The sequence below is a fragment of the Cynoglossus semilaevis genome, chromosome 7, assembly GCF_000523025.1.
Source record: "Cynoglossus semilaevis isolate Cse_v1.0 chromosome 7, Cse_v1.0, whole genome shotgun sequence".
NCBI classification, from domain to species: Eukaryota; Metazoa; Chordata; class Actinopteri; order Pleuronectiformes; family Cynoglossidae; genus Cynoglossus; species Cynoglossus semilaevis.
In genome coordinates this window covers 5,400,605-5,428,569 of record NC_024313.1, presented here as the reverse complement: position 1 = coordinate 5,428,569, position 27,965 = coordinate 5,400,605, and the positions used below count along the sequence as shown (strand labels likewise).

The following is a 27,965-nucleotide window of genomic DNA, read 5'->3' as shown; positions in this document are numbered from 1 at the left end:
TATTAATGTTGTTGGTTCATTTTATTTTTATGTTATTTCTTCTGTAATGATTCCAAATGTAGATCCCTATGTTCCGTGGAACAGCAATGTGTGTTACCTGTGATTCAATATATCATTGCGCCCATAGTATCACAGTACATCACAATACATTGTACTGTTGGCCGTGTATCGTGATACGTATTGTATTGCCAGACTCTGGCCAATACAGAGACCTATTATTCATACATTTCAGTGGTTTCTTCCCCTGCATAGTACTTACACATATCATCCGGATGTGTAGTAGAGGCAGTAATGACAAGTGTATTATCCCATTCATCTGTCAAACGTAAGAAAATCAAACTGAAACGAGGGAAAAGGTTTATTAATCTCACAGACGCTGGGAATTTCCCCGCACCTCATTCGATGTCATTCTACACCCAGCAGGTTCTGAGCGCTGTGTGTGTGCAATGTCATTCTACACCCCAGCAGGTTCTGACGCTGTGTGTGTGCGCGCGCGCCATTTTGTCAGTAGTGCAGAATGACCAAACAAAGGTGAGAAATGACAGCAGCAGCGAGTTGCCATTTCTGTCTTTGCACTGATCAGCGTGGACATGTGTGTTTTCATCACATCCTGCATCGTTCCGGAATTTCCTAAGACTGCTGTTTGTAGTTAGTCCACTCCCTATTTACTGTCATGTCACAGGTTGACCTCAGAGATGTTTGCCTCCGGCGGATCACGTGACAGACTGTAGTTGTCACCTGTTGTCTGACAATCAAACCAAGGAGTGCAACAGTCGTTAGACAGGGTGAGACAACAGACGTGTAGCACCGCCGAAAAAGGAGGAGAACGGAAGATGACGAAGAAGAGGAAGAAAGAACAACAGGTACAGGGAAGAGGAAGAATAGGAGGAAGAAGATTATGAAGGACTAGAGGAGGAAGATGGGTGAATAGGAAGGAAAGGAATGAGAAGAAGATGAAAAAGAAGAAGAGGAGGCAGAAGGAAAAAAGAGGAGGATGAAGCAAGGAAGAAGCGAAAACAGAAGATGAAGGAAAAGGAAGAAGATGGTGAAGAAGAAGAATCAGGTACAAGAAAGAGGAAGAAAACCAAACAAGAGAAAGAGGAGAAGAAGAGAGAGCAGGTGAAGGGAAAGAAAAATATGTTTGTTAAATTGAAAATGTACAATTGAGGAAAATTGATGCATAAAAATGATAAGAAGATAAAATACACTTTTCTTCCCATTGCTCCCTAAAGGGGTCGCCATAACAGCTTCTGGCTCCACCTGTCTAAACCCTCTTGCTCCCTCTACTGTCAGACCAATCATCTCCCTCCCTCATCATTACATTCATGAATTGCTTGATATTTCCTGTACTACGCTCACATATTTTTCTGCCACTCCTTACAGCCTCTTACAGTATTTCAGCTCTGTCTCAAAATTCAACAAAAGGTCTTTTAGTTTTTTGCTTCCTGACAGTGGTTCAGTGTTTCTCACCGCACGTACCTCCTGTCTGTACGCGCTGCTTCCTTCCTGCTCAGTGTGGGCGTTATGCTGTTCCTGTCAGGTATCAGGTGGCTCGACAGCACAGCGTGTGTGAAACATCACATCGGTATCACAAATGATGACTGGAACTGATGCTTCAGAACGTTTACCGTAGCATAGGTCATCATAAGTCAACACTTGAGTTGATCACTGTCTCTCACATTCAAGCTATCAAATGATTTATGTAATGTTAGCTATTTTTGAAGCCAGTCTTTACTATTTCTGGCTACTTTTAACTGTACTATTACCCAACATCTCCATTAGATAACTTCGTTACACCTTGTAGCCTAGCCTAAACTATTACTGGAACAACATTTGGTTTTCTGTAGCGAACATTTAAACTTAGAGCTGTTGTTGCTACTATGTCTTTGCTGACACTTAGCTATTTTCTTGCCTTTTGTTGTCAATGGCAACAATCCACTTCCCATCTACATTCCAGCTTGTTTCTATTCTATCGGTTTATTTATTTATTTAATCAATTACTAGGCTAAAATTTAGTTTTAAAGTAAAATAGGAATGTGTTTTGTATTTAGTGAAAACTCTCCACATTTTATCAGCTAATTAAAATCTACATTTTTTTCATCTTTGTACTATTTTTTTATTTTATTTTAGCATTATTGTTACTTTAATATCTATACCCTCCTTCATTCTGCTTCTACCAGTTGAACTCATAGGTCTTTATTTTTCTGGTTAAAATCTAATCCTTTCAGCAGCTGAATCACCTTCACATTTTTTACATGTGGACGACAGACCACAAAGGTCACAACCTGACTCGTAGCTTAGTTACGAAACCCACCGTAATCACCAACGGCCCAGAATCCGTGGGCTGAAGGAAGAGTTTTACTCGAGGGAGTCAGATGTTTCCACAGGAAGTTCTTTTAGTTCACAGAATGCAAAATCAGGTCAGGAGTCTTCACACTGAGGCTGAGGGAAACCTGCAGTGACTCAACACAGGAAATTTCCCCCCAGCTGCCCCAGCCTGTGACCCCACTGCAGGGTCAGACTGCCATTTAAATCTGACTGTGGTTTTAGTTTTCCTCCCCTTTCTCTACAGCCTAATGAGATGCTAAGTGAAGTTTGTGAAAAAATAGTTTTATGTCTTATAATTTGAAATGTTCCTGCTATTGTTCGCTTATTACCCTGTGTTTCTCCTTTTGGATAACTTTTTGGTGTTTTCAGGTCATCTTTTGGCTACATGTGTGAATAGTTTCATTCACTCTTCAGCTGAATTTGGACTGTTTCTTGAGTAACTTTGATATAAATTGGACATTTTGCCGTTTTGTTCAATGTTTTATTTATTTATTTATTTTTGTTGAACCTTCAGCAAATTAGTACTAGTTAATACGTAGTTCTGACTTGTAGTTGTCGTCTTGAGTAATTCAGATAATGCTAGACTAACTTCTAGATATTTTGTGACACATTTTTAGCTACTATTGTTATAGTTTAAGTAATGTTTAACTAATAGTTAGCTTCCTAGTTGACTTTGTGTTTGGATCATTTTTGTAATAAGGTACGTCTTCAAGTAAATTCTCTTTGATTTCACTTTGATTCCATTTGGGTTGTTATAAAGAATAGCAACAGTAACAAGGCTGCCATTTAGCTTTCTGGCCTTTCAAATGTTGATTTATACTAACTTCCTATTAAATTTTAGCCAATTTAAGGGTGTTAATTATTTTACATTTAATTATCCACTAACTAAACGATTTCATGGCTAACACTCAGCTTTAATTTAAGATGTTTTGTTTGTATTGTATTCGTTTCTCATTTTGTCTAATTTTAGCTTCTTGTTGTTTTTTTTTAACCAACACTAATCTTTAACCCTTTAACATTAACGATGCGTGTGCTGTGGAAACATCTGGATATTTTCCACTTAGGTTTTTCGATATGTTTGACACGGCACATAATCAGAATTCTCTTGTGCAATGCAGAGGTTTTAAGATGTGGCAGCAAGCCTGTCTCTCAGAATGACAGGACGTGATGCTGTTGTGACATTATCACTTTGACTAAAAAGTGACTGTGTTTGAAGATTCTCACGTAAATGCTGCTGCCGCCTCTTCACTCTTGTAGAAAATGCACCATTTCCAAGAAATGGATGAGCCTCACATTTCTCCCCCTAAAGTTGTCACTCTCAACAGAGAACAAGAGCTGGTTCTTGTGTTTCCTTCCTTCCTTCCTGTTTGACCCTTTTTATGGGTAACGTGTGCTTTAAGATTACAGATGTACAAAATCACTGACAACTTAACTGCTGTACTGTAATCATTTTTTAACTAACTGATAATAAAATGGAGTTGTTTCTATTAAACCATTGCTTCATCTTTGTAAGATTCCTGGTGTGGAGGAACTGGAACATCTTCCCAGTGTTGCAGTACAGATAGTGTTCTTTGGGTGCCATGGTACCCTGTGAGAAGAAGGTGAAAGGTCCTTTGTTCTCAGAGGTGACATATCTGAAGTTGAGTTATTTTGTGCTTATCTCATCTAATAATCTGTTTCCATTCTTCTTCTTTCTTGGGGCAGTGCTTCAGTCTGGTCTCTGGGACGTCCTTCTGGAGTTGCAGCTGGTTCCTATTGTGAGTCTGACTTAAGTATTTTAACCTTTAAGTATCTTCTGACCAACCAAAAAAATTGGGCAGTTAGGATTAGATTAAAACCAATTTATGGCAGACTATACCATTGTATAAAATTTATAAAAAAAATTTTTAAGTTATTTCTGTAGTAGCTACCACCTTATATAAAATTTATAATTTAAAAAAAAAAAAAAGTTATTTCTGTAGTAGCTACCACCTTTCACATTCCAACTTAAAATGCCACCTTGGCTTTTGAGAGATTTGAGACCACTTAAGGAAAACCAAACTACTCACTTTTCGCTAAACATTACTCACACCTCAAATACAACTTAGCAGTTACTAAACACCAAGGTTGGAACAGTGCTTTAGAACATGGAGTAAAGTCTCCACCTAGTGGTCACTTTGAAAAAACCTACAGCTTTAAAATCCAAGGTTCAGCTATACAGGGTGTCCACCTAGTGGTCACTTTGAGAAAACCTTTAAAATCCAAGGTTCAGCTATACAGTGTTGAGTTAAATTACAGAAATCAACATCAGACCAAAATAAGGTAGAACAGCTTTTAATTTTTTGCAAAACAAAGACTTGGAATACAGACAAGCCTGGACTCAGGCAAAGGAATCGTACAGTCCTCTCTCCATGCAGCATTCAGTGTTGCACATGAGAACCTTCAAAAACCCTCCAGACCTAATGGAATGTAGCATTCCCGTGTGTACACACCCCCAACATTTAAAACTCAGTGCAACAGGGTACTCATTAGACAAATGTGCTGTCACCATTAACCGACTGAATACAGCAACAGAATCAAAACTGCCTAGTTAATCTTTAAAAGGGTGTTTTGCAGAAAGCTGTTCCAAAATATTGGAGACAACTCTGGTTCACCACACAAAATGAATGACTATTTGGATGTACAATTGATAAGTGAGGCTAAAGTGTTAAAAATCTGGGAGGGGAACGGGTTGATTTAGTCGACCTCTTCCATACGTGAAGCGTCGTCGTCACCTTCGCCTTCTAGGGGAGGAATTTCATCTGGGACAGATGTGGAGGTAGTCTCCTCTGTGGGGACGTCGTCATCGTCAATGCCTAGATGATGAAAGGTACGTTAGAATCAGTAAGGATGAAATGACAATGTCTAAAATATTAAGACCTGCCGTGCTTCCTTACCCAGTCCGAGTTTGATCATTCTGTAGATGCGGTTTGAGTGGGTCTGTGGATCGTCCAGGGAGAACCCTGAGGACAACAGGGCGGTTTCGAATAGGAGGATGACAAGATCCTTCACAGCCTTATCATTTTTGTCTGCCTCTGCCTTCTGTCTAAGGGTTTCCACGATGGGGTGGTCAGGGTTGATCTCCAGGTGCTTCTTGGCCATCATGTAGCCCATGGTGGAGTTGTCCCTGAGTGCCTGGGCCTTCATGATCCTCTCCATGTTGGCTGTCCAGCCGTAGGTGCTGGTCACAATGCAGCAGGGGGAAGACACCAGTCTGTTGGACACAGTCACCTGGACCAGACAAATGAGGTATACATTTTAGATGGAATCCCACCACAACGTTTAACAGCAATCTGGACTGTGTAAGTCAAAACATGCACAACAGTTGTTAAACAAAATGCAGTTGTTTTTTTTCGCCCTCTCAATCTTCCACACATCAAAATGCTATCACGTAAAAAAACAAAAACAAACAAACCCTAAATGTCACAATTGTCAAAGTCATTTCAATCAATTATGAGAACATGTTAGAGCAGCTCTGCACATCACATTCAAAAGTTAGATCCAAACACATTCTGGTCTAAAGTGCATTACAACACACGGGAGGTAACCCCGCCCCCCCCAAAAAAAACCCCATTAACCTGTCCAACTCACCACATAAGGTTCAGATGAATTAAGGAACCTGTTGCCAAACACATTAAGTCAAGTACGACTGCAGATAGTTCTTAATTTAGCCAAGTGATAACATTTAAACACTAACCTTCTCCACTTTCTTGTCAAGGATCTCCTTCATGAGTTTGCACAGATTCTCAAACTTGGCCTTGTCATCTTCCATCTTCTTCTTTTCCTCCTCATCCTCAGGCAGCTCCAGCCCCTCCTTGGTGACCGAGACAAGGCTCTTGCCGTCAAACTCCTTCAGCTGCTGGACACAGTACTCGTCAATGGGCTCCGTCATGTACAGGACCTCGAAACCACGTTTGCGGACACGCTCGACGAAGGCAGAGTTGGCGACCTGATCTTTGCTCTCACCTGAAACAAGTACAAAATAGTTTTAACTCATGCTCCTTCTTACAGGACACATTTCTATGATCTGTATAATTGAATTTAGGCTTAAAAGCAAGCTTACCGGTGATGTAGTAAATTGACTTCTGGTTGTCCTTCATGCGGGAAATGTACTCATTGAGAGAAGTTGTCTCATCTCCAGACTGGGAGCTGTGGTAACGCAGCAGCTCAGAAAGCTTCTTACGATTCTGAGAGTCTTCATGGATTCCCAGCTACAGGGATGAAGAACAGATCAATACTCGGGTGAGAATTTCATGGTTTGAGTCTTAACATGACATTTTTATGATTGTTGTCTCAAAATGTGCAAATGCATCTTGTATCGTTGTACAATCTCAAAATGTGCAAATGCATCTTGTATTAGATTATTTCTATAAAAAACACGCACTAGCATGTTGTGACAATGACTTCTAAGTTAGAGTCCATTTAGAAGGAAAGAAAAGTGTTTCTTGGGTGGGTTCTCATGCATTTACCTTGATGTTCTTAGAGAAAGCCTCATAGAACTTCTTGTAGTTCTCCTTGTCCTCACACAGCTCACCAAAGAGCTCCAGACACTTCTTGACAATGTTTTTGCGAATGACTTTCAGGATCTTGCTCTGCTGCAGCATTTCTCTAGAGATGTTCAGAGGCAGATCTTCCGAATCCACAACCCCACGGATGAAGTCTGGAATAAAGTTTTCTTTTCAGTTCGCCTGAAGGGGATAGTATTATCATGACTTGAATCGGTGACATGAGCAGCACTTACTCAGGTACTCGGGGATAAGTTCTTCACAGTTGTCCATGATGAAGACCCTCCTGACGTACAGCTTGATGTTATTCTTTTTCTTCTTATTTTCAAAGAGGTCAAATGGAGCACGACGGGGAATGAAGAGAAGGGCCCTGAACTCCAGCTGTCCCTCCACAGAGAAGTGCTGAAGGCAGAAAAAAAAAAAAAAAAACAACATTAATAATTCAGCTTTATTTCTTACAAACAATTTATGAATTCACTTGTTCCATTTACCTTGACAGCCAGATGATCTTCCCAGTCATTGGTCAGACTCTTGTAGAATTCCCCATACTCCTCATTTGTGATGTCATCAGGGTTTCTGGTCCAGATTGGCTTGGTCTTGTTCAGCTCCTCCTGATCAATGTACTTCTCCTTGATCTTCTTTTTCTTCTTCTTGTCTTTGTCTTTGGAGTCTTCCTCGTCATCTGAGCCGACATCTTCGATCTTTGGCTTGTCCTCTCCCTCCTCTTTTTCTTCCTTCTCAGCCTTCTCCTCCTCTGCCTCATCATCACTGATCTCCTTATCACGCTCTTTCTCCACCTGCATATCAAAATTTAGTTCAGCCACAACGATAAAAGCACCTGAGTTATTATGCCTACCTCTGGAGTGCAGTCACTTACAAACAGAGTGATGGGGTAGCCAATGAACTGAGAGTGCTTCTTGACAATCTCCTTAACCCTCTTGTCCTCAGTGTACTCTGTCTGGTCCTCCTTCAGGTGCAGAATGATCTTTGTTCCACGACCAAGAGGCTCTCCTGTGTTAAGTGTACAGTACATCTGAGTATGTGTACAGATTTGAAAAAATCCAAACAAAGTGAGATGGAAAGCTGCAGCTTATCATCAAAAGACGTACCACTGTCGACCTTGACAGTGAAGGAACCGCCAGCAGAGGACTCCCAGGCGTACTGCTCGTCATCATTGTGTTTTGTGATGACCACCACCCTCTCAGCAACAAGGTAGGCAGAGTAGAAACCCACACCAAATTGACCAATCATAGAGATGTCAGCTCCAGCCTGAAGAGGTAAACAAAAATCATATTAAAGTCATGCCTTTCTTGCAGTTTGTTTCAACATGTAATTATAAACCACATCAGAGTCTTGAGTATATTATGATTTATTGCCATACCTGCAGGGCCTCCATGAAGGCCTTGGTGCCAGACTTGGCAATGGTACCCAGGTTGTTAATGAGGTCTGCTTTGGTCATGCCAATTCCAGTATCAATGATGGTCAGGGTCCTGTCAGCCTTGTTGGGGATGATGTCAATTTTCAAATCCTTGCCACTGTCCAGCTTGGTGGGATCAGTCAGACTTTCATAGCGGATTTTGTCCAAAGCCTATTGGAGGAAAAAAAAAAAAAATTTTAGTTGTTACTGTGGTACTAAGTCTATCTTTTTTCATCTATGCTAACACTTAAAATAAATAAATAAATAAATACATCTATGCTAACACTTAAATAAATAAATAAACAATGAAGCTTACATCAGAGGCATTGGAGATCAACTCCCTAAGGAAGATCTCTTTGTTGGAATAGAAAGTGTTGATGATCAGGGACATCAACTGAGCAATCTCTGCCTGGAAGGCAAAGGTCTCAGCCTCCTCCTCTTGGTGCATTTCTTCAGGCATCTGGTAAGAAAAAAAAAAAAAAAGTTTTTAAAATCAAGGCAAGTGCTTCCCATACACCAACTTTTCTCCCAATTTAAAATAGTTTACATTTGGAGCCGCAAGCAGTTTTTAATAGGCCCACACATTGATTTCAGTCAGTATACCAACAGTAACCTTTTGTTTCAAACGTAGTACTTTTAATAAAATTCTAGAATGACTCCTGACTCCCATCAGTAAATACTGGAAGAAACATGACCATGTTTTATTTCCAGTGAGCATTTTCTATGTCAGCATGTGTCAATAACTGCAGTAACATAACTCATGACAAAACGGCCGTCTATTAAGGATTTTTCTTTTAGTCATTTTCATGTGTGGTATAAAATTTGGACAGCCTAGTGAAATGGCGACCACAGATCGGTTCCGTTACTACTGATCCCCGACAAACATGTTACTATCGATAGGCGGAAGTTGTCGTTGAACCAACATGGCGTCCACTAACAGACAATGGACTCCGCAAACACGTGCTGTGAATGATAGAAATGAAAGCGGCGATTGTACTTAAAAAAGGTTTCTATCTTTTATCGAAAAATAATTAGATAACGCAGTTACGTAAAGACGCCAAAAGTGACGTCACTACGCCATGACTCAATTAAATACAACCAAACACAAACGATCGCCATTTTAAGACCGTACACGATATATATATATATACACACACTGACGTAAAGGGCAGTCGTGTAAATGTGGTGTTTGTCGAAATTTGTGGGTTTTTTTTGTTACATAAGAAACACGCATCGAATTAAGCATCAATAATTTACCGTATATTAAAACATTTGACAATCGTCGATTGGGAGGCGTTAATGACTGGCAATTAATTTGTGTAATTACAGCATGTGTGAATTATAGCCGATAAGCTCTGTAAAAAAAATAAACTCAAGTCTGCGGTGTCATGGGCACCACACCTGCTTTGCTGCAATTCAAAGCCTGGCCTTGCGGTGCGGAACATTGCCGCAGTTATGGAGCTGGGCATAACGGCCATCAATGTACAAAGATTGAATTTAAGAAAAATTGGTAACATATGTTCCATTCAAATTGGTTACGAGTGTAGGATATATGAAAATGATGCTAAGGTTATCATCGTGACCAAAAAGCTCCCAGCACGGCTACACTAGAATAGAAAGCTCATACGAGCACATTTCACTATCGGAAAACAAAAAATATATCCTTCAATATCTGTTACACTAAAGGATATCGCTCGCTTACATACCTTGTTTGGTTCCTTGACTTTTTCTTGAAAAAATTACAACCAAAGTCCTAGTCCCTTCTGCTCTCTGACGCAGGGAAATGAAAAGGGACTTCCTTTTAATAGACGGGAATCTTTATACACACGCGTCTCAGTGCAAGGCCGTATCCCTCCGCGACCCAAGGTCTGCTATCGAACTAGTCAGACGGTAAATAGAATATTCGCGAAAAGAGAAGAAACGAAACCTAAAATACGGTGGATTAGTAGCAAGAATGGTTCAAGGAAGTACATTCAAAAGAATGATTTACATTTGAATGAAATACATTATGTTTGGGTGACGGTATTAGCACCTAACATTAAGTGGTGTTGTCACACGGTTAACAGCATTTTCACACGTCTACATTTATGGGCCAATTTACTCCCCACGCGCCACGATGTAGCCACAATATTCACACAGAAATTTACTGTTTCTGTTTTGTCCATAAGACCAAACTTATTTTGCTGTTAAGAAAACCATTGATTTTTGCACACAATAGGGTGAACTCATCTATCGTGGTGCAATAACTGCCACATTGAGAATCATGAAATCTATGAAGGGTATGAATGTTATCTACGGCATTTTATGTTTTCTATGTAGTATACAATTGTGAGTTTACTATTACTATCATGTCGTAGTCAGATAATAAAGTGCTATCTATCTATCTGTCTGCCTATCTGTCTGTCTATCTATCTATCTATCTATCTATCTACTGAGGTCAGTTGCAATAGCTAAGGCAGTCGAAAAAAATATTTGAGAATATAAATACTTAAATTGGTCAGAACTGTAAGTACGCCTTTCCTTTTTATACATTAAATCGGGAATACCAAGGGTCTTTTTAATCTTGAGTAGGAATACCAGGGTGTGCTTCGGTTTTTCTAGCACTTTCCATGAAGAAAAAAAAACCCGCCTTAAGTGACGTCACGGGCTTGTCAGACGCAGCCCTCGCGGCGCAGCTGCTGTCAGGGAACAAAACACCATGGTAACAAACATTAACTGATGCTTTATGACTGTTAGAAAACAGCTGGTTTCTTCTTGTGTAATTATGTTTATACTTTACTTACTGCTTAATACTTACTATACCCGGAAACACTGTAGAGAATTCGTTGGAAGTAAAACACAATTTAAAAGCAAGCTTTTGCCAAGCATAAACAACTCTCGGCAAGATATACAAGCAATATAAAACCACCAAAGCACTGATGTATATAGGTAGATTTATATATTGAGCCTTAATAAGTTGGCAGTGTTTCATTTGTAGTAATAAATGTTACTTTATATACGTAGATATTTAATATTATACCTTATTAGGATTCGTAAACTATATTCCAAAATGGTTAAACCGGAATTCTCCTCTTTGTTGTGTGTAGAGCAGTTTTACCACAATGTCTTATTAGTCGGACTATTTCCTCTTGTCTGTTTTACCACTGTTGTTCGTGTCGTCTGTTATGTTTTTGTTTTTCCATTTTATATTGTGATGGTCAAAGTCGTGACTTTAATCTAAAGGATTCAAAGAAATTCGTATCTTCGAATCTTCGTATTCTATGACTTAAGTCACACATGTTTTATATTCACTGATGACCTCAGTATATCACTGCCACACATTTAAAAATTGTTCTGATCGTTGAATAAAGTAGTCATAGATTCGTAATGCTAAACACTGCTGTCGCATCAGCCACGCACCGACGTGCAAATGAAGCGCACACGTGATCCGATACCACGCATGCGTCAAATCTACCAAAGGCCCGGTAGTAGCCGGTGTGCTATTCGAATAAGCGACAACTTTCAAACGTTTTCCACTATTCTGACGGTATTTTAACCTGTATTCACACACCCCAAATAGAGGTAAGTTGTGTTTAAAATTTCCATATTCACAATAAGCAATGTTTACTTTGAAAATGTGTTTTATGGCCATCGTTAGATAACAACAGCTTTTACTGACGTTAGCTTAGCATTAGCTAGGAACGTAGCGTGCCTGCTACTAGCTTTAGCCAACTTGGCTTCTGGGTTTTCGTAACTTAATTCTACGAGTTATTGAGATGCTTTAATGCTTCACAATGACACAATTTAAGGCGCAATACCAAATTTAGTTTATAAGCACTTGGAAGATGGCTTTGACCTAGCAGAAAGGGATCCGCCAATTGCAAACTAATGTTCCTTGATAGGACTATAGTAGTACTATACAAATAATGGCATTTGAACGATTGTTAGTAAAGGGTGGGAGTTGTTACAAATTGAATGCTCTCGTCTTTGTAGGTTGGTCCAGTTTACCTCTAGAATGTCCTTCCCCCCTCACCTAAACCGGCCGTTGTTGCCACCTCCTGGCATTCCTCCACAATACGCTGGATTCACCTCAGGTAAATGCTTACATTGCAAACAAACTGGTAAAAAAGACTTGTATTAAGTTAATTATTTTGGTGTTGGAATTATATCACCAAAACTTAATGACATAAATGCAAGACGCATTCGGGGATACAACACTCGTTCTGTGGTTATGTCGTTGCTCTTTTTATCCAAATCTGTATCATTCATTCAAATAAGTGTCAGCTTCTGACTTGCTATTTTTGAATCAATGAGCAAACAAAAGTGCATGTCTGTGACGATTCTGCTGTACTTTTAGGTTTTCATGTAGTCTGATACAGTTGTTAAAGAGGCACAATCTGTAATTATAAGTTGTCTCCATCTCCATTTATTGCAGGAGCGCCAATGATCCCTGTTCACATGGGTATAATGGCTCCGTCTCCTGCAGTGATGGTTTCTTCCTTGGCAGTGGTCAGCAAGCCTCCAGTTCCCAAGAAAGATGTTCAGGCATTGCAAGCAAAACATGATGAGAGCAGTGGGCCCACCACCACTGTATTTGTAGGGAATATATCAGAGAAAGCTTCAGACATGCTCATCAGACAGCTCCTTGCGGTAAGGGACATAAATGTCAACTAACACTCTCTGACATCAGAATGTATATATTTTACTTCATGAGAGGACAACAGTCATATATGTCTGTGTCATTCTTTGGAAATTGTTATAATGTTACTGCTCTAGCGTTAAGTCTTTTGTGCTCGTGTTGCAGAAATGTGGGATTGTTTTGAGTTGGAAGAGAGTCCAAGGAGCCTCTGGCAAGCTTCAAGGTAGTCTATAAGGCAAACACATAAAGCCTTTTAAAGTCATTAATTGAATACAGGTACAACTGAGAGCTATTATGTTGTAGTAGTGAAGGATTTGATGCAACTGAGAGCTACAGATTATGTTGTAGTAGTGAAGGATTTGATCAAACATTTCTGTATCAAATCAAGAGATGTAATTACATTTTTATGCATTTAGCAGGCGGTTTGATCCAGAGAAACAGAGGAGGTTTTAACATTATCAAGCATGTATGTATGTCCATGTAAATGGCTAAGTTCTTTGACATTTCTATTGCAGCTTTTGGATTTTGTGAGTACAAGGAGCCAGAATCTACGTTACGAGCCTTGAGGCTGCTGCACGACTTGCAGATTGGCGATAAAAATCTTCTCGTGAAGGTGGATGCAAAGACAAAGGCTCAGCTGGATGAGTGGAAGGCTAAGAAAAAGACTCTGAACGGAGTGCGTGTTTGTTATTTTAGCTTTTCAATGTGTTTACTAATGGAGAAACTAACTGTTGTTTGTTAATTCTTATATGTTGTCAATCTATTTACTTTCAGAATAAAAAGGCAGAAAGTGGAGGAGATGATGAGGAAGAGGTTCTAGACGAGGAGACTACAAAGAAGGATCAGATTGTTAAAGGTGCCATCGATAGCTTGATGCGGGAGTATGCGGCCGAACTGAACGCACCGTCACAAGATGAGGACTCCCAGCGACGAAAGAGGAAAAAAGAGAAAAAGGAAGAGGTACAGTGACACAAGAAGAACAGTGTAGTTAATAAAAAGTAGCGTCAGCAGTTGTTTGTCTAGAGACTGAACCATTTCATTCAACTAAAACTTTTATCCCCCTCCCCCACAGGATGACATCAATGCTATTGATATGGAGGAGGACAAGAGAGACCTGATTTCAAGAGAGATTAGTAAATTTCGAGACACCCACAAGGTAAAGTGGCTTCTTTAAATGTTTTGTAGTTGACATTACAGGTATTGGACAGCAGTTCTAGGTCTTTCACATTACCTGAAACATTTCAGAAAGCTTCTCCTAGTGAAAGTCATACTTCCATGCAGTTCAGAAATCCTCAGATTTACTGTTCGCCATTATTAGAAAGAATGTTTTATACTGATTCCGTTAAAGAAAGTACATGTAGGCAGTTGGCTAGTACATTAGTCCCACATTTCAGTCCGGATTTGAAAATTGTGACCACTGTAGTCAGGTTATGTAGGTGTGACCATGATAAATCCATTCTTCATTCATCACACACAAATGCATGGAGACAATGTTAAGTTACCTAAAAGCTAATCTATTCATTAAACCCCACCATTATGATAGTGATCATATGGTGACTAAAGCAAGATGAATCTCAGAGCTTTGGAAACAGTTGCCAGGATAGGATGTAAGTATCAGCCTTCATTTTCTTTATACATATACCGGGCGTCCCCCTGTTGAGGACTTGCATAGGGGCAACTGTGCTGCACTTTCTCATGTCAACTGTAGCCCGTCCAATGAGAAGGCACTCATTCATGTATTAATTGTTAGTTGGGAGGAAACGTGAGAGGCAGTGAACCTGTGTGAGTCCTTTGTAAAGTATGGTCTGTCTGTTAATGGTGTTTATGTTGAAGCTCAGGGACTCAATAACCACTACAGTGACTTTGGCTGTAGCTATATTATGCTAGTATGTGGGGGGGGGCGCCCTGTCCACAGCAGCACGCTGAACTGAAGACTAACAAGGTACGTGCTCTATGTGTGTGTTGTGATTGTTTTTGTGTTTTTCCTCTTCTTCCTTTTCTGTCTCTTTCTCTGTATCTGTCCATCTTTTCTTCCTCACTTAGCTTAGTATCTGTTAACATGCTGTCTACCTATTTGGCTTTTTCTTTAGCATAATAATAAAAAAATACCCACACTACTCTTTGAATAGTCATGGGTTGTGTTAATGAAGTTGAAATGATTAACATGATTGCAAGTGCAACTACAAATAGCTGTTAGTTACCTTTTCAAAAATGCGTAAGATGGTGCTCGGTCACTGCCTCGACGAGGGAGAATTGGCCTGTTTCACTCCGCCTCAAGGGAAAGACGAGGGAGAATTGGCCTGTTTCACTCAACTGTTGTTGAATAAATCCTGTGTGCATCGCAGAGCCAATTTCACACCTACCAACTTGTAGAAAAACGCGTTTGTGCTCAGGTTTGGACAACTTTTTTTGGAAGTGAAGCTTAAAAAAAAAAAGAGAAATTTGAATGAAGTGGTTTACTTGGAAACACTGAATGAAATCTCCTTTTTTAAGAAATCGAAATAAACAATGAATGAATGAAGGTAAGTAACTGAAACAAGGCAGGAGCACAGCAGGGTGCAAGTAAAGTTGTGTAAGTCATTCAAAGACAAAAATAGTGATAAATGTTAAATGTCAATGTTAGACCTCACGTCTTTCTGTCTTTTGAGTTTCATTACACCCAAGGCTTTAGTTTCTCTTGTTTAAGACAGTGTATTGTTGCATTGCATCATGAAGTTAATTTTCATTTACACTTTTCGTGCATTATGTAGTTAATTTAATCATGAATTTCTGATGTGGATTGAAAAAGAAATGTACATTTTGTGAGATTCTCCCTATTTTTTCCTTTTGGTAGAATGACGTTTTAAATATAATGAATAAACAGTATTAAAATAGAAGAATCTTTATCGTCATTGTACCACAGGGGGTACAATGAAATTGAGGGTCCTCCCACAAAGCCACCATTTAGACACATACGCCTTGTGTGTAATGAAAGTTGAGTTTTTTGTGTTGTGTGTTTGAGTGTCATGGTCCTGAAGCTTTTCCAAAGACCACTGCACGGGTAAGACGCTTCTACAATTTTATTTACTTGTGCAGAAATGTAACAGATGTTCACAATGTTGAAATCTTTATTTAGCTTTTTGCTGAATGAAACACTGAAGGAAAAGGTGTTGATGATGATGATGATGACCATGATAAGGATGATTTATGATGATGCTTAAGAAAGTCCCATAATGTTTTCCCCTTGTATACCGTGTGACCTGCTTTCCTCCCAGGCCTAACTTTAAAGGCTTGTAGGGGCAGCGAAGGGCTGAGTCCGTAGTTCAACACCTGTAAGTGACATACAACTAGTTCACCAGCAGACTGACGCCTGTGTTTGTTTTCTGTTTCCTGGTCCTGAGAGGACGATTCTTAGGAGAGAAAAAGCCTCGTGTTTTTGCAGCGCCTTTTTCTCACTGGAATGGTCTTAAAGGGGAACATGTTCCACGGATCTTGTTCACCACAAAGTGGTTTCCAGTTACATTTTAGTAATGTGAACGTTATACTGCAAGTTTGACACGGCAGTCTGTCATCAATTTTTGTTAAAGAGCTTCCTGGTTCTGCCTAGTTAGAGACTTAAGAATCCTACTTCTCTTCTTAGCTTTGCACGGACGAGCATGATTCTCTTTGAAAAGTTATTCTGGAAACCACTTGACCATTTGATTAACTAGAAGTGTGAACCACCAGCCCAGATGTAGCTTTGGCTGAACCTGGCTTTGTTTTGGTCTGCAGAAACTGGAAGAGGAGAAGGACAAGAAGGAAAAGGAACGGGTGGAGTTTGAACGGGAAAGGAGGGAACGAGAAAAGGAGCGCGAGCGAGAGAGGGAGCGACGCGACCGCGAGAGGGAGAAGGAACGGGAGAGGGAACGGGAAAGAGAGCGCGAACGGGAGAGAGACCGAGACAAAGATCGTGACCGTAGGACCAGAGAAAGAGAACGAGATAGAGATTGGGAGACGGACAGAGGCGGAGACCGAAGCCGCTCCAGGTACAGAAACGGAATGATGTTTGGGGAAAAGTGGTTTTCATTTGTGCAAATATCTCAATGCAGGGATGGAAATGTACAAACGGTTTTTCTGGAAAAGTAACAAGTTGTGATTATGAACAACATTGTATGAAGGTAGAAGCAGTGAAGTTTTTCACAAAAAAGAGGTCAAATCTGAATGGTTCTGGCCTGCAGAAAAAGTCAGGCAAAAACCATCTATTAGCAACAATGGAAAGGCGTGGTGTTGATCAACCTTTGGTCACTGTAGTGGACAAATATTTACATTACATTAATACATTTCGAAGGCGTGGTGTTGATCAACCTTTGGTTACTGTATAAAATATTTACATTACATTAATACATTTCTATCTATTGTTTTTCAGGGAGATAAGTCGAGACCGAGACAGAGAAAAGAAGAGAGACCAGGAGGATGAGGAGGAGGCGTATGAACGAAGGAAACTGGAGAGGAAACTTAGAGACAAAGAAGCAGCCTATCAGGAGGTCTGTGTGTGTTGAACAGAGGATATTGTTAATTATTCTTGAAATGGTTGTTGGAGTCAACAGTTGTACATGTTTAAAAGTGTTGCTGTGGTCATGTTTTCTGCAGCGCCTTAAAAACTGGGAGCTCCGGGAAAGGAAGAAATCCCGGGATTACGCTAAAGACACAGAGAGAGAAGATGAGCGTCGGCGAGAAATGGTGAGAGTAAAAAAACGTGTTGCTGATACCTGAAGATTTTCTCCTTGATTTGATTGGCAGCTGCTAGAACTCACTAACTCACCCAATCAAGTGGTCACTGTGTTGGCTTTGAAATATAATTATAGACTTTCCATGTGCTAGGTATATTTGTATTAAACTAATGGTGTTTGTCTGATTAGTAACTGCATGAAAATGTTAAGTCTCCTGGGGTTCAACTGATTCAGATGTTTTGTAAGAGCACAATTATTGCTGTGTCATATTGTTTTTTGTAATTAATGTTTTAAATCTTCAGATCAAAGAAGGCAAAAGGTTAAAAGAGTTCCTTGAAGACTATGACGACGACAGAGATGACCCAAAATACTTCAGGTGAGAAGAAGAAAGGAATGTGTTCTTGGCTGTGTTTCTGCAGAAAATCAAGCCGTGTTTTACTTGTACTGATCATTGTTTTCACCACAGAAACTTGCAGGAAGTTGGGAAAAATAGGGAAAATAATAAATCCTTTGAAAATGAATATGCCATTGTGTGCCGTTACTTTTATAGTGCTGTTTTGTTTATTTTCCGTACATACCACAAATATCAATATGTTATTGCCTCAGAGAACATTAGAATATTTTGAGGACAAAAACATCAGTGTGAAGCAGCTGATGTTTGTGTGTGACTCCGACTCAATGTTAATACAATGTAGTTCTGCGGCTGGGGTCATTGTTCTCAAAGCTGTTATTTTTGTTGGGGCCACTAGGGGCAGTGCACTGCAGAAACGCCTGAGAGACAGAGAAAAGGAGATAGAAGCAGACGAGCGTGACAGGAAGAGAGAGAAGGAGGAGCTGGAGGAAATCAGACAGAGGCTGTTAGACGAGGGGCATCCAGACCCAGACGCTGAGCTGCGCAGGGTAAGAACATGTGATGTAATGGACCATTTGGATGCGTGTGTGTTTTATTTGTGAAGGTGGTGTCTGCTGTATCTTTGAAGGTCACTTTATCATCTGGCTGTCTCAGCACAGTGGTTATGCCTGTAATTTGTGTGCTTGCAGGGTTTTCTTTCCCCCAACAATTCCATGGGGTAATTGGCATGACTTGTTTTTATTGGTGCAGATGGAAGAGGAGGAGGAGGAGCGTCTGAGACAACCTACCATCCTCCAGGAACTGGAGCCCGCAGAGGTGCGTGAGCATCGCAGAAGTTCACGAGACCACCGGGAACGCCGAGGGGAAGCACAGCAGTCCCAAGCGCGGCCCCCCCACTCAGATGATGATGTAGAAGAAGGCGAGGGTGAAGGATATGACAATGATGTTGAAATCCCTGAAACAAAGGTCAGCATAAAGCCCAAGATGAGGCCGATTACTGCTGCACCCTCGGTGTCATCGGTCAGTGCCAATGGGTCTCCCAACACACCAGGAGATGAGTCGCCTTGTGGCATCATCATTCCGCATGAGAACTCGCCTCCAGATGCCCTGCCGCATGAGGAAAACCGACCAAAGTTTGGCCTCAGTCTCAAACTAGGTTTGTATTTGCTAATCACTGTACTGGTTTTAAATACAGTTTTTACCACATGTGGCTTACAGCATTAATATAGCATTCAGTGGAGTGTTGTAGTGAAAGGTGTGCACGTGTGAGGGGGAGGGGAGGCTTAACTTGTACAAGTCATATGAGCGCAACAGGGGTGATTCAGGAGAAGATTGGGATCATATTTTTCCAAGAAGAAACTGCATATTGTGTCCAAGCTTTTGAAATAGTCCGTTGTTTTTGTTCAACTTTGTCAAACTACGTGATAGAGGTTCATGGAGTTTTGCATCGTTTTCATTAGCTTGCTCTCTGGGACTCCTCTGTCACCGATCTTCAGAATGATGTTATTTGAAAAGTTTTCAATTTAGAAATAATTGTTTTCATGTCCAGGTGCTACAGGAAGTCCCAGTCAACCCAATGTCGGTAAAAGGAAGAAGCTCCCAGTGGACAGTGTCTTTGATAAGTTTGATGATGAAGAGGCCGATGAGCAGCCGCGCAAACGTAAACTGGTGCCACTGGACTACGATGATGACAAGAGCCTGGGAGTGGACGGCGCTGGACTTGCCAACATCAAGGGTGCCAACTCTGAAGAGAAACGCAAACACATCAAGAGTCTAATAGAAAAGATTCCTACGGAAAAACCGGAACTGTTCTCGTACTCGCTGGACTGGACCATGGTGGATACGGTGAGAAGAAAAACTTGTTTTGAGGCATTGTGCTCACTGAGTTAGAATGTGTGTGAAATGGAAAGTTGTTCAGAAGTGTTAGCCGCTACTGTTTTCCTCCTAACTTGAGCTCTCAATTGTTTTTTCCTCAGACGTTAATGGAACGACGCGTTCGTCCCTGGATCAACAAAAAGATCATTGAGTACATCGGAGAGGAAGAGGCGACATTAGTGGACTTCGTGTGCTCCAAGGTACTGACGCTTTGGGAGAAGTTGTTTATTCCACTCCTGAAAAGATGGGGAAAATGATGCTGATGCCAGTGTTTCGTGTTTCCTCAGGTGATGGCCCACAGTATGCCACAGAGCATTCTGGATGATGTTGCCATGGTGAGTTTGTTGAAGTTATGACACTGGTTTGTTGTCACTGGTGCTGTTTTGAGCTGTCGGTGCTTAATCAAATGTGAAATTCAATTCAACAGAAATCATGGCAAGTTTCCTTGGGTCTACAACTTCCCTTTGAAAGTTTAAGTCTGTAGACCACCTGTGACGTAGTGAAACCTTTTTGTATCTTAAGATGTGACCGTTATTTGCCCGTTGTAATGTGATGCTGTGATGTTCTGAGTCTTAGTCTTGACCTTGGCATTTGTTAATTTAACCATTAGCTGTTTTGACTGTAATGTGTTTAGAAAGTGTTTGACAAGTAGGTTTATTTCGTTTTACTCTTGTTAGCTGTAAGCAATGAGTGAATGTGTTTTTGTTGAAGTTAGATCCTCTTGTTATATATATACTTAATATGTAGTAGTTGTGTTTATCATTTTGTTTATGTGTTCCTGACTTCTGCTTCTCTGATGTTCTGCTCAGGTTCTTGACGAAGAAGCTGAGGTTTTCATAGTGAAGATGTGGAGGTTGCTCATCTATGAGACGGAGGCGAAAAAGATTGGGCTGGTAAAATGAGGAAAAAGAAAGACGGAGAGATGGACTTTGTTTTTATAACGTATTACTAAAACTGGTCTTTTGGTCCCCCATCTTAACAAATCAAGTTGTCTGCAGAAGTGGAAACTGTGAAATTGGAAACTTCATTCTGACATTTACGTCCCGTGGCTGTACGTCGACACACAGGCTGAAACCACGTCTCTTTCTGTTTAGCTGTAGCTAACTCTGTATGTAAATTAATGTAAATACAGTACGTCACTGTATGAAGTGAGAGGAATCTGCTGACAGACGGGAAGATGAGCTGCTGTGCTGCCACACATGTTGTTTGTGTCCACACTGACAGACATTTAATTGGAAGGCTTTATCTGCAGGCAGTCTACCAGTGGCAGGTTTACTGCCTTCATCAGCTACAATACTTAAGGTAAGATGATGTTCAGGACAACCAGGATGTGATTATAATTTGCAGTACATAGTTATTTATTCAGTCTGAAGTTGCTGTCTGAGCTGTGGTAAGGATGTCCAACTGTAATTGTTTTTCCAGTAACATTCCAGACGAATAATTGGAGCGGTTCTTTGTCTTTAACTAAGCGGTGTGAGAAAGGGATCCACAAAGTGTTTCTCAAGTTAGGTTGTGATGTCCCTTTTGAAATCCACACCAAATTCATAACCACTGAAGAGGAAAGAAAAACGGAGAAGCTGTAGTTCATTAAAAGATGAAGGTGCTCTTGATAGTTTTTGTATCAATCGACATTTGAATAAAAGTGAATGTTTGTTTTGTAGTGATTGGTTGGTGAGTCTCTAATTTCACTTATGTAGGATGGGAACGACTGTATTTTGCAGATTGTTGCTAAAATGTGGTGATATTTAGTAATGTAGAACCAACAAAATGGTGAGAAAATGCAAACAAATTAAGAAAGTACGTAAAAACAAAATTAAGCAAATGTCTGATCAAAATCTTGTGAAATTATTGACATGTAAAGTAAAACAAATTAATTAAGAAAGTACGTAAAAAAAAGATGAAGCAAATGTCTGATCAGAATCTTGTGAAATTATTGACATGTAAAGGTATACCCCAAGAAATTAACTGTTATATGGAATGTATGTTGTATGACAAAAATAATCACAAATAGACCTGTTAAGAACAACAAACTGCACACTTTCTCCCCCCAAAATCAATATTGATTTATCAGTGTTTTGAATGGTTTGAAGTTCCTTGTGTCGAAAGACAGCGGCAGTTCGGTGGAGAACAGTGGCCTCTGCTGTCGGAGAGGGGCACCTACAGTCATCGGTGCACTGTCGAGGAGCGTCCTTCTGCGGCGTTAATTAGCAGCAAGTCGATCCAGCCGTTAATGGTAAGTCAGAGTATGAGATCGTTGGTTTATTTGTGTTATTTATAAGCGTTGCTATGACATTTTTATTCCTTTATTATTACTGTTGGAGTGTGCGTTAATAAAGCGGCGATTATAGTTGACGGATTCCTCCTAGTGGCCGTGAGATGTGAAAAGCAGAAGAAAAAAAAGAAATTGTGGTAAGTGAACTTTGATCGTAAGCAGCATAATGAAGTAATTAGTTTGTGTGTGTTTTTTTTTTAAATGAATACAAGTACAGTGTCCTTTTATGTGGTTGGAATATAAGATAAAGACAAGTTTCTGTTGTGCGTGTTCCAGTGAGCAGAAGGAAGTTACTAAAGAAATAAAAAAAGTAAGTGTACGTGGAAGAATTTTTTTTTTTTTGTGTGTGTCACGGTAATGATGGGAACCATTATTACACGTGCACACATCACGTGGTCCGACCCGCACACCTCATCTGCTGTAATTGCGTCAAATAATTGGGTGCCAACGAAGTAAGCGTGGAATGGTAACTGTGCTGTTTCGACATGGGAAATACTGGATCAAGGATTTCCAATTTTATCGGCATCAGAGAAGTTTCCGCAAAGGTGAGTCACAGTGACGGGTTTTGTGGAAATGTTTTGTGGCATTTGACGTGACTGAAAACGTCCTTAACACAGATTGTGTACCTTCCGCTGCTAGGAGCTCGTAGCTAACGATAACGTCAGAAAATGTATAGTTTCGTACAGCTACATGCTGTGGTCTCACATGAAAGTTAGAGATTTATTAGTGAGAACGTAACATTGATGTTGGTGGTTTATCAGATTAACGTTACTTGACGTGAGTCAATTTAAGTTGATTGCAAAGATGTTTGTAGAACCAGTACGATGAGAAAACATTGTTGTGGAGTGCAGATTTTTAAGTCACGTGTCAATTTAACCATTCTTTTCCAGATTATCATTGTCACATTATCGAATGTGAGGGTTGACCGGCGAGTAATTTGTCTTCACGAGGAGATGTAAGTAGCAGTGACGCACGTCACCTGTGAGCAGATATACACCTTTGCCACAAGAGGGCACTGTTGTTACCGCTAACAGTCGTGGGGGGTGGGGTGTCTGGATATGATGAAGTAAGTGATATGTTTGTGTGTAGTTTGAAGTGAATAGAATGAAATTTATAATAATATATATATACAATAATATATATATTATAATTATAAATATAATATTTATAATAATTTTCACCAGCCGCTACCGCTTTTGAAAAAACTGTTGTCGTTAGTGGATGCAGTGTAGTGTAACAATGTGTGGTTGTGTGTTATAGTAGGGCTAATAATGTTTTCCTGTTATTTTGATGTGGTCTGTGTTGTTATAGCAACCCTGTGTATAATCAAAAGTAAGAGATTGATTAGCTTAGGTTTGCTAATGGAGAAAGGGCTGATAAAGATACAGTGGAAGCTGTGAATGTATATGTAGAGAATTGGCTTGAGGCGCATTATAAGCAAAGCAGATGAGGGACTGGTCTTTGAGAGTGTGGTTTTGAAAAGATAGACTGAATGTGAATATCTGTGACCTAAACAAAAATGTGCTTTGTTCTGATGTCACAGGAACCAAGATGGAGCTGGCATGGGAGGTGACGGAGGTGATGGTCACAGAAGATCCTGGAACATAGGTACAGCAATTGCAAACATGACACTAAAATGTGTTGGAGTTGAATTTGTTTGCATGTGTAATATTGTAGTAAGATGTTTTGTATGACTGTCTGACATGTCACAGAAGATGTTGTGAGATGTAGTGAAAGAAAAACATGTAAAAGTATGTGTTGTGCTGTATTTGTAGTTGTTTTAGCTTTGTTCCATTTAATGACAGAACTCATAGTGTAGTCAGACCGTAGTGTAGAAAGTTTTGACATGGGAGGAATGGTATGTGGTGGCATAATTAGATGTAATTTCTTAAAAATAGTTGTGAGGTCATAGATATAAGTACTTGAAATAACATGAAGATGTTAATAAAGTAATGTTTGTGTTAGTTAGACGGTAGCAGTCTGACAAAGTCTCCCCTGCTCCCCTTGGGGACAGCAAGGTATTAAAGACTAATGAGAAATGTGATATGTGCATATTTGTATACACAAGTGTATGAAGTGCTGCCACCTAGTGACTGGAGGCTTGTAATCTTTTAAGCATTACATCAGTGGTGCACTTATGTCCAGTGTGACGTATTCTGCTAGAAGTAATCATAAAAGTAATGATCTGGGCTCAGACAGATGGAACAGTTTGAATTTCTGAGTGAGTGCTGAGCACCGAGCCGTCACCGACACAAGACAACATGTAGGAGTAGGTCTAAGTAGGTGTTGTGCACAAGTAATGTGAAAAGTAAAAATCCAGGCAGGAGTTTTATATTGACCCCTTGTGGACGCAAAGTGGAGTTACAGTAGTTACAACGATGTGTATGCTGTTACCTAATCCATTTTGTATGTTGTTATCGTCTTCTCAAAGGAACCAACAAGGAGCTGCTGTTTGAAGTCAGAAGACGTCTAAGGAAGTTTGCAGAACACAGGTACAGCAACTCCAAGCATGACAGTGTAACAAATGTTGTGGGGGGAGGTAGTTGTAGCACTTGGTTTGTAAGAAACTGTCTCCATTGAACCTGTTGTGAAAAGCAATGTGAAGTAGGTAAATGGAGGAAACCTCCCAGTGTCTGACATGTGAAATGCAGTGGAACCTCGAGATACTAGCATGTCGAATAATTTGTTGCCCTTAAGAAGTAATAGGGGGAAAAAAAGTGATGTGTTTTGGCTGCTTATTGGTGTTAGTTAGAATGGATGAAACATGTTTGTAGTTGCTATAGAGACATACACAGACACAAAAAGGTATGGTATGTAAGGAGTACGGTGAAAGGAAGTGAAAAGTGGATTTGATTATGAGTTAATACGTTTGAGAGAGATGATACAGTAATGGTTAATGGTTGCATGTGTGGAGGAGGGGGAGGAGGGGGAAGAGAGTTGGCCCGTATGTAGACAAGGGATTGTGTAGCGAACCTTACACGAACACTAAGTAATGTACGTAAACAAAGCAATAAGTGAAATGACGTAAAAGGTTATAGTAGTTATGTAGCAGGCATCATGGTTGTAGTTGTTGATAGTTGCATGCTTTATAACAATGGGCATCAAATGTTAGTAGTTGTCGCTGCTGTCCTTGCTACTGACCTTGTTAGGAGTTGTCAGTTACAAGAACAGTAATGCACAAAGTAGAGAGGAAATAACGTAGGAAAAGCTAAAAGTGAAATGGTTCATGTAGCAGAGATGAGGAATGAGGATGTGGCAGACAATTCAGAAGAAGTAGGTGTATTTGTAAGTCAGTTGCCTTAAAGAAGTAGCTATGGCCAATGATAAGATGAAGGTTCTGAAGTGATGTCAAAACAGGCTTCCAAAATGGGAGTTTGGCACGAAGGCACTTATGAACGTTAGAGAAGCAGCTTTGTCCTGTGTGATGGCTAAAAATCAGAGGAACTGTGGTTCTGTAGAAGTGAGACTTTCGATGTAGGGCAGAGGTTGGCAACCTATGTGGTTCTTTTGTCCTTGTGGCTGTGGAAAATGAAGAGTGTAATCCAGGTGTGTGTGTGTTTGTGACTGAGTGTTTGTGTGCGTCCCCCTTGAGTGCAGTGGTCGACTGTGATGTTGTCGTTGTATGTGATGTCCACCAGTGTAAGGGACATAAATATATGTATCCACTCTGTTGTCCTGGTCCTGTGGCTCTGACGACGTGAATCCATGACGCTGTTGCTGCAGGTGACTGAGATGGAGCTCCGACCACCCCCCCCCTCCCCGTTCACCTGCCATGGTCCTTCTGCAGCTGTGCCCCCGGGTGAAGTTTGCCTCGACTGGTTGAGAATGCGTATGTGGCTGACCTTGGAGCTGAAGAAACTGGATGAAATGAAGAAGGACTGAAATGGACTTGGAGTGATATCTGTGCAGTGAAAGGAGTTTTGTTGGAATGGAAAGTGTGTTTGTGTCCTGCAGAAATGTGTTGTTGTTGGTGTGTGTTTGTTGATGTGAAAGTGTGTGTGTGTACCTGGTGTTGTGTTTCCATTAAATGTCCAAAGGATGTTCCGTCTCCCAGTGTTTTATTTTCTGTCTGAAGTGGTTAAGGTTGCCAACCCCTGATGTAGGCCAGAGGAGTGTAGAGGTGATGAGGTTTGGAGAAGTAGTTTAAATAGAAAAGGGTCTGAGTGTCAAACAGAAAAAGTGCTGTGTGTGAAGTGGTGTGGTGAAAATGGGTTCAAAATGTGTTGTGTTGGATATGTGAACCTGTGATCAGAGTAATGCACTGTAGTAGGGAGTGTGTGGGGTGGAGGGAGGGGTATTCAAAAGTAGATGTTTGTGGGGGATGATTGAAAATGTAGTTGTTAGGTGTGAAATAAGTAGCTATGGCTGTTGATGTGGTTAATGGCCTGAAATGTTGACCCAGAAGAGTCATTGGTGTGGGAGACATCTGTCATGAAAGAGCAGTAGAAGACAGGTGGTAGTCTGAGAGTAGGAGAGAAAGTACAGTAAGTGCGATGAAGGCCAGATGAGTATTGTCTGTTAGAGGTATGGGAGGAGAGGGGCATGTAGTCATGTGATGTTGCAAATGCATAAGTGAAGACTGGAGATGTCATATTAGTGCCATGTACCAGATTAGTGATATTAATGTGAGGGTCAGATGTGAATGAGGTGAGGGGGAAAAAACAAAAAAAGTCAGATGCAGTAGAAGTTGAAGTAAGAGTGGGAATGAGGTCAGATGGAGAGTGGAGTGACCATGTGTTGTTGAAGGAGTCCCAGTAAACGGTGAAGAGGAGAACCATCTTCAGTGTGTATGAGTCGGCCATGTTGGAGTGGAGGAGGAGACGTGGGTTGGAGCAGCTGTCGTTGTCGTCGTTGGAGAGGCTCTGATCACAGTGGATGATGGCGCCCCCTCTGTTGGCTGGTAGCCCTGTCCTGAAGAGCCCACTCTTCTGTGCGACGTAGAAGGTGAGTTAACAGTGGTGTGGTTGATGTTGGAGGCTGAACAGCGGTGCAGTGTGAAGAAGGAGGTGGAGTAGAGGGGAATGTGTGACAGTGTTTAGTTTGTTGGTGGTGTTGGTGTGTTAGTGTTGGTGTGATGGTGAAGTTTGATGTTATGTGAACTGCAGAGAGCAAGGATGAAGAAGAAGAAGAAGAAGAAGGGGAGGAGGAGGAGAGGAGTCAGTGGTGATGGTAAGTACACAGTGACACACACACACACACGTAGAGTATGTGGCATGTGCAATTGTGAGGAGCAGGGATGTACTGATGATGATGGGAGGTAGAGTGTTGGTGTGATGAGTGATCACAGAGAGGATGAGGATTTTAAACACAAAATAATATGAGGTAGTATGTTGAAGTGAAATTGTTAAAAGGCTTGCTTTGATGTCGAGACGCTGGTATGTCGAGGTTCCACTGTAGGTCACCATGTGTTTGTTTGTGTACATGTTGTACTGATCTGTTGTGTAGATGGCAGCAGTGATGGCTGATGTTGTTTTTGGGGGACCGTAGTGTGATGTGAGAGGCTGGAGGGAGCTGGCAGCTAACTGTCTCAGCTGTAGTAGCAACAATAGCAGTTGTTGGTATATTGTTGTATTTGCTAAGTAGTTATTGGAGGAGTGAGATGAATGTTGTGAAGGATGAGCTGCATGTCAGAGTAGTGTAAGTGATTGAATGCTAGGTGCTAACAATTAGTTGTCAGTGGAGCTGGGGCTAATGTGAATGTAATATTTTAGTGTAAGAAATTGGCATGTGTTTGTATGGACTTGTTAGTTTTTGAACGGAATAGAAGGAATGAACAGTGCAATGTGTTAAAAAGAGCTGGACAAGATGTCTGTCCTAAGAAGAAGTTATGAAGTTTGGGCTAAATGTTGCAGAATGAGTTGACAGAGGAAAAGCTAAAAGTGAAATGGTTCA

The 27,965-nt window shown here is 40.6% G+C and overlaps 2 protein-coding genes and 1 long non-coding RNA gene across 4 annotated transcripts; 2 read left to right on the top strand and 1 right to left on the bottom strand.

Moving 5' to 3' along the window:
• Positions 1–4,282: 4,282 nt before the first annotated feature.
• Positions 4,283–4,927, top strand: LOC107988777 (uncharacterized). Its single transcript, XR_001760250.2, has 2 exons — positions 4,283–4,514; positions 4,574–4,927. It is a non-coding gene; the product is annotated as an uncharacterized LOC107988777 (long non-coding RNA).
• hsp90ab1 (heat shock protein 90, alpha (cytosolic), class B member 1) lies at positions 4,626–10,129 on the bottom strand. 2 transcript variants are annotated; one of them, XM_008313026.3, is made up of 12 exons: positions 9,975–10,129; positions 8,585–8,728; positions 8,233–8,439; positions 7,961–8,120; positions 7,729–7,862; positions 7,343–7,648; positions 7,088–7,253; positions 6,816–7,006; positions 6,410–6,557; positions 6,044–6,312; positions 5,244–5,577; positions 4,626–5,162 (listed from the first exon to the last, which is right to left on the bottom strand). In XM_008313026.3, the coding sequence occupies exons 2-12, from the start codon at positions 8,726–8,728 to the stop codon at positions 5,044–5,046; spliced, it is 2,178 nt and encodes a 725-aa protein (XP_008311248.2). In that variant the 5' UTR covers positions 9,975–10,129; the 3' UTR covers positions 4,626–5,043. The 2 variants fall into 2 exon arrangements, with proteins under 2 accessions (XP_008311248.2, XP_024912857.1); XM_025057089.1 differs by lacking the exon at positions 4,626–5,162 and adding an exon at positions 5,938–5,965 and having other exon boundaries at positions 5,496–5,577.
• Positions 10,130–11,573: 1,444 nt separating this feature from the next.
• rbm25b (RNA binding motif protein 25b) lies at positions 11,574–21,461 on the top strand. Its single transcript, XM_008313025.3, has 17 exons — positions 11,574–11,829; positions 12,241–12,341; positions 12,683–12,897; positions 13,052–13,109; positions 13,402–13,562; positions 13,661–13,846; positions 13,959–14,042; positions 16,637–16,890; positions 17,271–17,388; positions 17,495–17,584; positions 17,877–17,950; positions 18,324–18,474; positions 18,677–19,082; positions 19,476–19,771; positions 19,903–20,001; positions 20,089–20,136; positions 20,611–21,461. Exons 2-17 carry the CDS (start codon positions 12,263–12,265, stop codon positions 20,701–20,703), a joined length of 2,412 nt encoding a protein of 803 aa, XP_008311247.1. The 5' UTR covers positions 11,574–11,829; positions 12,241–12,262; the 3' UTR covers positions 20,704–21,461.
• Positions 21,462–27,965: the final 6,504 nt, after the last annotated feature.

Bases quoted from the DNA above. Each gene is read 5' to 3' on its own strand.
- hsp90ab1 (XM_008313026.3), bottom strand. From the start codon at position 8,728: ATGCCTGAAGAAATGCACCAAGAGGAGGAGGCTGAGACCTTTGCCTTC. The intron at 8,121-8,232 runs GTATGGCAATAA...TTACCTCTTCAG, and splicing joins CCTTCATGGAGGCCCTGCAG to GCTGGAGCTGACATCTCTAT. The intron at 7,863-7,960 runs GTACGTCTTTTG...CACTTAACACAG, and splicing joins CACTGTCAAGGTCGACAGTG to GAGAGCCTCTTGGTCGTGGA.
- rbm25b (XM_008313025.3), top strand. From the start codon at position 12,263: ATGTCCTTCCCCCCTCACCTAAACCGGCCGTTGTTGCCACCTCCTGGC. The intron at 12,342-12,682 runs GTAAATGCTTAC...CATTTATTGCAG, and splicing joins ATACGCTGGATTCACCTCAG to GAGCGCCAATGATCCCTGTT. The intron at 19,772-19,902 runs GTGAGAAGAAAA...TTTTTTCCTCAG, and splicing joins ACTGGACCATGGTGGATACG to ACGTTAATGGAACGACGCGT.